General features: G+C 61.5%; 1 protein-coding gene across 1 annotated transcript in view; it reads left to right on the top strand.

Moving 5' to 3' along the window:
- The first annotated feature begins 46 nt into the window (after window positions 1-46).
- The window catches only part of Haus8 (HAUS augmin-like complex, subunit 8), a 14147-nt gene continuing 3912 nt past the window's right edge, over window positions 47-10281 (top strand). The window contains exons 1-11 of the mRNA XM_013028294.1: window positions 47-127; window positions 3400-3455; window positions 4905-4957; window positions 6477-6558; window positions 7126-7227; window positions 7604-7698; window positions 8121-8186; window positions 8264-8422; window positions 8633-8774; window positions 9332-9473; window positions 10190-10275. Coding sequence (XP_012883748.1) covers window positions 99-127; window positions 3400-3455; window positions 4905-4957; window positions 6477-6558; window positions 7126-7227; window positions 7604-7698; window positions 8121-8186; window positions 8264-8422; window positions 8633-8774; window positions 9332-9473; window positions 10190-10275 — 1012 coding nt within the window. The 5' untranslated portion in view covers window positions 47-98. The remainder of the gene's footprint in view (window positions 128-3399; window positions 3456-4904; window positions 4958-6476; window positions 6559-7125; window positions 7228-7603; window positions 7699-8120; window positions 8187-8263; window positions 8423-8632; window positions 8775-9331; window positions 9474-10189; window positions 10276-10281) is intronic.

Consider the following 10281-nt stretch of genomic DNA (forward strand, 5'->3'; position numbering starts at 1 on the left):
CCGCGGACGCCCCTGCCGTTACCCCGCAGCGTGGCACGGCCCGAGGCCCGCGCGGCGCGCAGCCCTTAAAGCGCTGGCTTTTGAGCGGAAGGCGGGAAATGGCGGACTCCTCAGGACTCGGGCCTGGGTGAGTGGAGGCTCCGCAGCTGCGGGGTCGGGGGTGCGGAGCGGCCCTGCGGCGGAGCTGCGGGGGGCGAGTCGGAGGAGCCCGCTCGCCCGGCGCTGTGCGCATGCTTGGGAAACTCGGGCTCGGACCCGAGTTCGAGATGCGAGCCCTCCGTCCGCTTCGATGCCATCGGCTCGGCCTTTCCCGGGCCAGGAAACGGGGCTGACGACGCCCTCCGTGAGGCACAGAACGGCCCGGGACGTGGGGACGGAGAAGAACGCGGGCCCGGGAGCGAGAATCCGGCCCTGGGGCCCCGGGCCCGGGGCCGGGCGGCTGGGCCCCACTGCGCATGCGTCCCGCCGTTGGGCGCCGGTGGCCCTGGATCGCGGTTCGAAGCCAGGCCCGGGCAGGAAAGTCCCCGTGAGACGCCTATCTCCACAACACCAACAAGCTGGAGAAGGAGCTGTGCCCCAAGTGCATGGAGTGCTAGACACGAGCGAAAAGGCTCAAGACAACACCCAGGCCCTGAGTTCGAGCCCCGGGACTGTCACCCTGGCCCCGCAGCCCCGCCCCTCCCGGGTTTACCCGCAGTCGCGTCATTCTTTTCTTTGAGTGGTGGTTTTGGGTTGAACCCGAGGCTTCTTGCTTGCTAGGCGAACACCACATTCAGCCGAGCCTTTCGCCCTCTTTGGTTTTGGTTTTGGCCGGGAGGGCGCGTTTTTAAGATAGGACTCCCCGCAAGACCGTGACCGCCCTCCTAATTGCATCTTGCCATAGGTGTTTTGTTTTGTTTTTTCTTTTTTGCCAAGCTAACCTGGAACTGTGATCCTCCTGCTCTGTGCTTCTCCCCCACCCCAAATCCTGGGGCTGAACTCTGGGCCTAGGTGCTGTCCCTGAGCTGCTTTGGCTCAAGGGTAACGCCTCTACCACTCGAGCCACTTCTGGCTTTTTCCGTGATTATTTGAAGAGTCTCATTAACTGCCTGGGCTGGCTTCAAAGCACGATCCTCAGATCTCAGCCTCCGGCGTAGCTGGTATGACAGGTGTGAGCCGCTGGGGCTGTCGTGATCTTGGCCTTCGGCGTAGCTGTGTTGGTAGGAGTGCAGCTGCAGCATCATGCCTATCTATTAAGATGGGGGCTCTCAAAGCTTGTTGGCTAAGCTGATCTTGAACTAAAACCTAGCTGCAACTAAGTGATGTGAGAAAAGTGTCTTTTCTATCAAAGTAATTTGCTTCCTTCCCGTTAATCTTAAAGGAATTGTTTTTCTGCAGGTTTCTGCTTTGGCCTGGTGGCCTGGCCCTTGTTTGGATTCCTGTTTGATCACATACATTTGATTAAGGCATCGTGTTAGACATTCCTTGAATTTAGTGGCATCCTTTAAGCCTCTTCCTTTTGCAGATTGTGAACCTTAGCTCGGCCAATGGGAGCTGAGGGGCGTGGCCTGCTGGTTTAGGGACTCAAAAGGGAGCAGCCTCCCTGCTCTTGGGTGTTTGCTTGCCAGATTTTTTTTTTTTTTGGTCGGTCGTGGGTCTTGAACTCTGGGCCTAGGCGATGTCCCTGCGCTCTACTCTTCAGCTAAGGTGTGCTCTCTACTGCTTGAGCCACAGCGCCACTTCCGGTTTTCTAGTGGTTTATTGGAGATAGGAGTCTCACAGACTTTCCTGCCCAGGCTGGCTTTTAACCACGATCCTCAGATCTCAGCCTCCTGAGTAGCTAGGATTACAGGCGTGAGCCACCGGCGCCCGGCTGCTTGCCAGATTTTTGGCTGATGGTGCACTCTTCTGCAGAAGTTAACCGGGCCTTGCCAAGTTCTTGTCAAGGTAGTGTCTTCATTCCTGTGTGACATTCTGAACTGTGAGCTGTCAGTCCCAGGCAGCGTCTACACCGTGTGCATGCGTATGCTAATCCTTGGTCTTTAACTTGGGGCTTGAAAGCTGTCCTAGGGCTTTCATGCTCAAGACTGGCGCTCTACCACTTGAGCCACAGCTCCACCTCTGGCTTTTTGGTGGTTCATTGGAAATAAGAGCCTCAGGGACTTTCCTGCCTGGACTGACTGGGAACTGCGATCCTCATGTTGCTCCAGCCTCCTGAGTAGCTGGGATGACAGCAATAAGCCACCGGTGCCTGGCTGTCTGGGAGTCTTTATGTCACATGCCTGACCTACCCATGCCTCACACACACACACACACACACACACACGGCACCTCCTCCAGGCCGAAGGCTTGGGGTGCTCACCGCCGCACCCCAGGGCATGTGGATGCACAGAAGCCTGGGGGAACGGGTGGCCAGCCCGCAGCTGATTCCACACCAGAGACAGAGCCGCGCTCAGAACTCTTCCCATTCTTTCCTTGGCCCAGGAATTTAACCCACAGGGGCTCATGTGACCCCCCACTTACGTTGCCCTGGGACGGCCTTGGGACCTGACTTGTCACTAGCCCCACCTAATGGACAGACCTCTTGATTTCTCTGCTTTTTTATTTAGTGGTCCTGGGGATGGAACTCAGCTTCACAGTGCTTTACCACGCATGCGTGGGTCTGCCACCAGTACTGGAGCCTGAACTCAGGGTCCACATTCTCACGTAGCCTTTTCCCCCAAGGCTAGCACTTCACCCCCTTGAGCCACAGCTCTCAGCATTTTTGCTGGTTAATTGGAGAAAAAGAGAGTCTCAGAGGTTTGTCTTCCCAGGGCTGGCTTTGAACCATGATCCTCGGATCTCAGCCTCCTGAGTAGCTGGGATGACTGGCCTGCGCCACCCACCCTTGGCTGACAGAACTCTACCACTGAAACCACACCTTGGCCCTCCTGTTCGCTTTAGCTGGTTTTCACATGGGTTCTGGGTTTGCCCAGGGCTGGACGCAGGCAGAGCTGCTTCTCCTTATGTGTCCTGCGTAGCTGGAGCACAGGCGTGTATCACCGGAACTGAATTGTTCGATTCGTTGATCCGGGTGGGGTCTTGCTGCTGGGCTCGGTGGCTTGCACCTGTACTCTGGCTCCAGGGAAGTTCCTGTGATACCATAAGCTACTCAGAAGAAGCGGGAGGGGGCGCTGTAGCTCTGGTAGAGAGGTAACCTGTACTAAAGGAAGATCAGAGACAGGTGCCCAGGCTCAGAGTTTGAACCCCAGGAGTAGCAAAAAAAATTAACGAGGCTTCCTATCTTTTTGCCTAAACTGGCTTTCGTTTAGTCCTCCTGATCTTGGCCTCCGAGTGGCTGGGATGCAGGCCTCCGCCTTGCATGGGTTCAAAAGGTGCTGTTTCCATGGTGACGTGGCTGAGCCGTCTCTTCTCTTGTAGGAAGCTTTCGGGGCCTGCCACCCCCTCGGCCAGGGCGAAGGGGAAGCGAGCACAAGGTAAGCACTGCTCCCGCGGGACGCCGCAGTGCGGCTTCTTTTCTTTGTTCTTTCTTTCTCTTTGTGTTTGGTGTGTCCTGGGTCTTGAACTCAGGACCTGGATGCTGCCCCTGAGCTTTTTTTTTTTGCTCAAGGCTAGCACTCTTGCCACTTTTGAGCCATGGCTCAAAAAGCATTTTGACAATTCATTGGTGATAAGAGTTAAACACACCTTCCTGCCCTGGCTGGCTTCAAACCACAGTCCTCCGATCTCAGCCTCCTGAGCAGCTGGGACTACAGGATTATGTAGCGCAGGTTTCTTGCAGCGTGTTTGGGGAGCACAAAACCGGCTACAGAAAGGGGGCTGCTGCCCTGCCTCTAGCCACACGCTTCGGGGGCGCTGGAGTCTGGTGGCCGCCGCCCTGCGGCTCGGAGTCCTCTGGGGCCCTGGGGGTCCCTCTCCACCTCGGGGGTGGGGCTGTGTTCCAGAACATGTCCCTGAGCATGATGTCCCCGGAAGTTAGTGTCACTCTAAGCCCCACCTGCTCACCCTTAGCAGAGCTCACCCTGCAGTGTGGTGCTGCCTGTTGGGCACGCTTAGAGGGCCAGCCTGGCTCCGAGGGCCGCGTGCACTGCGCCGGTCCCTGCAGCCTGAGCTGAGCGCAGCCGCGTGCACCGCGCCCGTCCCTGCAGCCTGAGCTGAGCGCAGCCGAGTCCCCGCCCCTCGCTGCCCAGCTGGCTGACCTTCGCCTCCTTCTCTCCGCCAAAGCGGAGTCCGGCTCCTGGCGCAGGCAGTGGCGTGGCCGGCCGGGCTTGCCCTGCCAGGCCTGCGGCTCGGGGCCTGGGCCTTGGCGCTCTCCTCAGTCTCCTGAGGCCGGAGGGAGAGCTCTGCCCAGAACACCTAGAAAAAGCCCAAGACCGGCATGGCGGTGCACGCCTGTCATCCCAACTACTCAGGAGACTGAGATCTGAGGATCGTGGTTCCAAGCCAGCCTGGGCAGGAAAGTCTGTGAGACTCTGATCTCCCATGAACCACCAGAAAACCAGAAGTGGCGCTGTGGCTCAAGTGGTAGAGCATTTGGCTTGAGCTGAAGAGCTGAGAGACAGCGCCCAGGCCCAGAGTTCAAGACCCATCACCAACAAAAAACAAAAGGCCAGCAGTGGTTGGAGAAGGGCAGCAATGCGCTCCCGCAGGCAGCCCAGGCCTCACGCTGGCGAAGGGCAGGACGCAGCATGGCTGCGCGCACCCCGCCCTTGCCCGGGCCAAGTGCCGCGTGCGGCTGCATCTGCTCCGCACCCACCAGTGTCCTGCAGGTCTTCCCGCAGGCAGCAGGGGGCGCACAGGCGCTGGCGGCTGAGCAAGCCGGGCTGTCCACGCCCGGGTCTGGGTCTGGGTGAGGCCTCCCGGCCGGCCAGCCTTCCCGGTGCCCCGTGGTGGTCTTGTCATCAACCGCGGTGTGTCGCCCGCAGGAGGAAGAGTGGTCGAGTCCCGATACTTGCAGTATGAGAAGAAAGTCAGAAAGGTGAGGCGTGCGCCAGCTCTGGGGGTGTCACGGGGGGGGTGTCTGTTCGCGGGTCTCCTCATCTCGGCATATTGAAGATGTAGTCCCTGAACGACGCGCGCTCTCTAGCGCTCCCCATCTGTTTTGTTGTTGCTTTTTGTGTGTGTGTGTTTTTTTAATGCTGGTCTTGGGGCCTGAACTCTGGGCCTGGGCGCTGTCCCTCAGCTCTTCAGCTCAAGGCGAGCACTCTATGGCTTGAAACACAGCGCCTCTTCCAGTTTTCTAGTGGTTCTTGAAGATGAGTCTCACAGACTTTCCTGCCCAGCCTGGCTTTGAACCTCCATCCTCAGCTCTCAGCCTCCTGAGTAGTTAGGATGCCAGGCGTGAGCCACCGGCCCAGGCTCAGGCTCCGCTTCTTGCCTCCAGGCTCTACTGGCAAAACTCCACGCGCTTCCCACCTGGTCCCCGCGTGGCGTGTGATTATGGTGGTTTTTCTTGGCTGAGTGGACTCCGCTGTACGCATGGCTGCGCATTGGTCATGTGATACTTGCATAGCTGGTGATTTTGGTAACTACAAGCAGTGGCTAAGGGTTGAGGGCCCCTCATCCAAAATGCGGGGACCACGAGGAGTCAGGCTTGGGGTGTCCACAGCTTTCCTGAATCAAAATCTGAATTGCCAAGTGCCTCAAGATCTAGAACTTGCAGTCGGGCGCCTGTGGCTCCCGCCTAGCAGCCTAACAACCCAGGAGGCTGAGGTCTGAGCATCATGGTCCAAAGCCAGCCTGGGCAGAAAAGTCCCAGTGGGACTCTGATCTCCAAGGAGCCACTCAAAAACAAAGTAGAGCAGTGGCTCACGTGTTGGGCGCCAGCCTCGGAAAAGCCCATGACGGACGAAAAAGGAAAGGGGAAATTGGAACTTTCTGAGCTTCCATCGTGTTGGCCCTTAAAAGGTTTCTGGGTTCAGAGTTAGGGTTCCAGCAGTGTGAATGCTTCGCCCGTGGTTTGGGGGTCCTGGGAGCGTGCATGGGGACCCTGGTCGTTACCCCGAGGGCCCCCGCTGGGCGCGTGGTGTAGACTTGGCTCTCTCTGGGATGCGCGTGTGCTCCTGAACCCCAGCTCTTGATGGAGATGGGATCTCAGAAACTTTTTGCCTGGACTGGCCTCAAACCACAATCCTTCCCAGTAGCCAGGATTATAGGCGTGAGCCACCAGAGCCGGGCTCTTTTCCTTTTTGATAAGGGAATGATCAGGGCCGAACTCCATTAGTGACACTTAGTTTCTTTGTAACCATTGAAGAGTAACGCTGGTGTAAAGGTTTTCATCTTCCTGGAGCCCGGCGCAGTCTGTCCTGTGCTGAGCACACTGTAGGGACTGCCGGCAGCCCCCCTCCGCCGCGTCGGCGCGGGTGCGCGTCCACGCACGAGGCTGGCCCCAGTTAGGGCAACACGTGTTTGTCCTTCCTACGTGGGGTCACCGGAACCCCCTGGAGAGCGGGCTCAGCGCTGGGCACCTGCTCTCACTGTCCCCCACTGGCCCGCAGGAGCCTGCGTCGGACCCGCCCAGGACCCGCGCCAAGGCGCCCGAGGCGGGGAGGAAGGCCGGCGCGCCCCACAAGGCCAGAGGTGAGGCACGGGGGGACACTGTGTCATCAGCACCACCCTTTGTGGGGCGCCGGTGGCTCACGCCTGTCACCCCAGCTCCATCGGAGGCCGAGATCTGAGGACTGCAGTTCGAAGCCAGCCCTGGCAGGAAAGTCCATAAGACTCTGACCACCAAAAAGCAAAAAATAGAGCTGTGGCTCAAGTGGTAGCGTGCCAGCCCTGAGCGTAAGAGCGCCCTGGGGTGTCGGCTGCCAACCCACAGGGAGGCCCCACCCCTCACCCCCAGCACGGACACACGAATGGCTCTGACCCCTGGTTCTAGAAGCTTCCACCAGAATGAGAGAAGTGGGTTCTCGTGGTGGCATGGGAAGCGAGGGCCACTTTGGAGGGTGTTCCGTCACTGGCACGTGTGAGGCTGCCCCTCGTTTCCTGGGAGGTTTTACTTAGCTTGGCTTTGTTCATCTGGGGCAGCCCCGCGCCCCGGGCCCCGGGCGGCCGGTGGGTGGGAGCGGCCTGGCGGGGGCGGCGGGTGCCGGGTCTCCGGGCGCGCGTGCGCAGAGGGTCTGACTCGAGGGCTCTGCTGGGCAGCGGACAGTGGGCTCCGGCGGGAGCTGCAGTCCTCGGTGCTGGAAGGACACGGCTCCGCCTCCCCCCACCGCGACCTCGACCTGGACCTGTCCGCCATTCACGGTAGGTCCCTCCGCGGCGACGCGGCCCGCGCGTGGTTCTGTGCGTGCAGCGGCGCCGGGTCTGTCCTGGGCTAGGGCGCTGTGATTCCACAACGTTCTGCACAGGGGCAGCCGAAGGGGGACTGGGGTCCCTTGAGATGGGTTTGTCCCCCTGTGATCGTCATGAGCCACGGTGCGGGCGTCACCACGGCCGCCCTCTCCCGCTGGGAGCCAGGGCACGCCGGCCGTCCCGGCACCTGGGCGAGGGCAGGAGGGGTAGGAGTCGGAGCCTGGTGGACTCCACCGCAGAAGCCCGTCTCAGACACTAGACGGGCGGAGCGAGGCCCCGGCCTCAGGCCCTGCAGACAGGCGGAGCGAGGCCCTGGTGTTTGTCTTAGACTCAAGCATGCTGAGAAAGACGCTCCCACTGGAAGAGACCGTGTACAAGCAGGCCAGGACGGCGGGCTCCGGCGCCCCGCAGAGGAAGAGCCCAGTAAGAGCCTGGAGGGGCGGTGGGGCGCGGTCTCCCCCGCTGCCACAATCATCTTCATTCCCAAGTGGGCAAAGTCAACGGGCCTGTGGGGGCAGGGCGTGGGTCGTGGGTGGGTGCCTTGCCCAGCTGGAAGAGACCCTCGTCCCTGGGCCTTCATCTGAGGGCCCGGATGCTGGCCCTGAGCTTTTTCACAGAAGGCGGGAGCTCTGCCACTTGAGCCACAGCTCCACTTCTGGCTTTTTGCTGGTTCATTGGAGGTCTGAGTCTCATGGACTTTCCTAACCGGGCTGGCTTGGACCCGCGATCCTCTCATCTCAGCCTCTTGAGTAGCTGGGCTGTGGACGGGTGCGGGGTCCGGTCGTGCGTGGACTGGCTCTGGCCTACACGGCCGCTGGGGAGCTGAGGCCTCTCCGTTCCCTCAGGATCTCCTGGAGATGTTGGACATGATCGAGTCGCAGACATTGCTCCTGTGCCTGCTGACCGTGAAGGTGAGGGACCCTGGCGCCGGGCCAGGCCGGGGAGCACTGCCGGGCCCCCAGCCTCACCCCACGTCCCGTGTCTGCAGATCGAGAGCAACGTGGCGCGCATGGAGGCGGCGGGCGGGCGGCGGCTGTCGCTGCTGTGTCGTGAGTGGGCGCGGCTGCAGCGCCAGGCGCACGAGCTGCGGCACCGCTGCGCGCTCCGCGACCGGAGGCAGGCGCTGGCCGTGCTGCTGGACACCCAGGTCTCCCCAGCCCGGCGCCCCACGCCCCAGTGTATCCAGACCCACCCCAGGCCGAGCTCCGCAGTCACCTCTGCAGACCCACCACTCCTGAGGGGGAGGAGGGAGGGGTCACAGTGCAAGAGCAGCCCCCAGGTCCGGAGGGCCCCCTCTGCTCCCCGTCCGTCCCCTCGCTTCCAGCCCCCTCACACCCGCCCTCACCCTGGATTGCAGGATGAGATGCTCCGGCCGTTCCGGGCCGTGGCGGACCGCTTCCGGGAGCAGTACCGGGACTTGGCCTCGGCGCTGGACAGCACCAGACACGAGCTGCCCGTGCATGCCATCCACCTGCCCGGGGACGGGCCGCGGCTCCTAGGTATGCGTGCGCGTGCACACTGAGCCTTCCCGCACCCAGGCTGAGTTTGAGTCCCAGTACCCACACTGAAAGAGGCAAGTTTGGGTTTTTTCGTTGTTTTTTTGTCGGTCATAGGGCCTGAACTCTGGGCCTGGGCGCTGTCCCTCAGTTCAAGGAGTGCTCTACCACTTGAGCCACAGCGCCACTTCCGGCTTTTTTCTTTTTGCTTATGTGGTGCTGAGGAATCGAACCCAGGGCCTTGTGCACAGGAGGTGAGCGCTCTACCACTGAGCCACCTTCCCAGCCCTAAAATAATTTTTTAAAAGAATTAATGGTCGGGCACCGGTGGCTCCCGCCAGCGATCCCAGCTCCTCAGGAGGCTGAGATCTGAGGATCTCGGTTCAAAGCCAGCCGGGCGGGACGCCCATGAGACTCTGATCTCCATTGCACCGCCACTCGCCCTGAAGCCAAGCTGCGACTCCAGCGGTGGAGCGCCGGACTTGCGTCAAGTCCAAGGGGTGGAGCGCGGCCAGCCCCGCGGCCCTGCTCCTCACGCACCCGCTCCCCGCTCCCCACAGACGCGCTGCAGCCCGAGCTGCTGGAGACGCAGCGGCTGCTGCGCGCGCTTGGCGTGGACTCGGCGGTGGGGGAGGCGCCGGTGCTGGAGCTGCTGAGCGAGCTGCGCACCGCCTCGCAAGACAAGGACGCGCAGCTCCGCAGGTAACGCCCGCCCCGCATCCCGCCCCGGGAACCCCAGGCAGCTCCCAGCCACGGACCCCCAGAGCAGCCAGCGGGGGTGACGCCTGCCCTGTGCTGCGAGAGTCGTGGTGAGGAGCTGGGACCCTGGCCCGGGGTCCTCTTCCACCAAGGTCCTGCCGCGCCCCGACTGCTCTTGGCTGAGCTGTGCGCCAGCGCGGGTGCCCACGGTCAGGACTTGAACTCGGGGCCTGGGCCCTCCCAGGCTGGCGCTGCCCACACGGCCACTGGAGCCACCGCTCCCAGCAAGTTCATCCTTTTTTGCTTCCAAGTTTTTCGCTCCTGTCTGGAGGAAGATCTTCCTCCTCCTTTTCTTTTCCTCCCTTTGTCCTAACTGGGGCCTGGCGCTGTCCTGAGCTTTAGCTTTTCTCTGGTCAAGGTGGTGTCTTACCGCTTGAGCCACAGCTCCATCTCCCACTTCGGGGGGCTCGCTGGAGACAGAGTCTCATGGGCCTTCCTGCCCGCAGCTGACCTCAAAGCATGATCCTCATAACTCGGCCTCCCGAGTGGCCGGGTGCCTGGCTTGAAGAACCGCAATCCTCCGGACGCAGTGGGCAGTGAGGATCCAGGGTTTGGTGTTCGCTGACACGCAAGCACACCCAGAAAGACGTGGGGGCCGCCTGGCCTGGCCTGGCCAGCCCTGTCCAGCGCCCCCGGGCTGAGCCTCGTCTCCCCCGCAGGTTCTTGTGGCAGGTGCTGGAGCTGGACGCGGAGGCCAGCCGGGAGGCCGCGCTGCGGAGCCAGCAGCTGTGGGAGGAGGCCGCGGGCCCGG

This window comes from Dipodomys ordii, unplaced genomic scaffold (assembly GCF_000151885.1).
Source record: "Dipodomys ordii isolate 6190 unplaced genomic scaffold, Dord_2.0 Scaffold108, whole genome shotgun sequence".
Taxonomy (NCBI): domain Eukaryota; kingdom Metazoa; phylum Chordata; class Mammalia; order Rodentia; family Heteromyidae; genus Dipodomys; species Dipodomys ordii.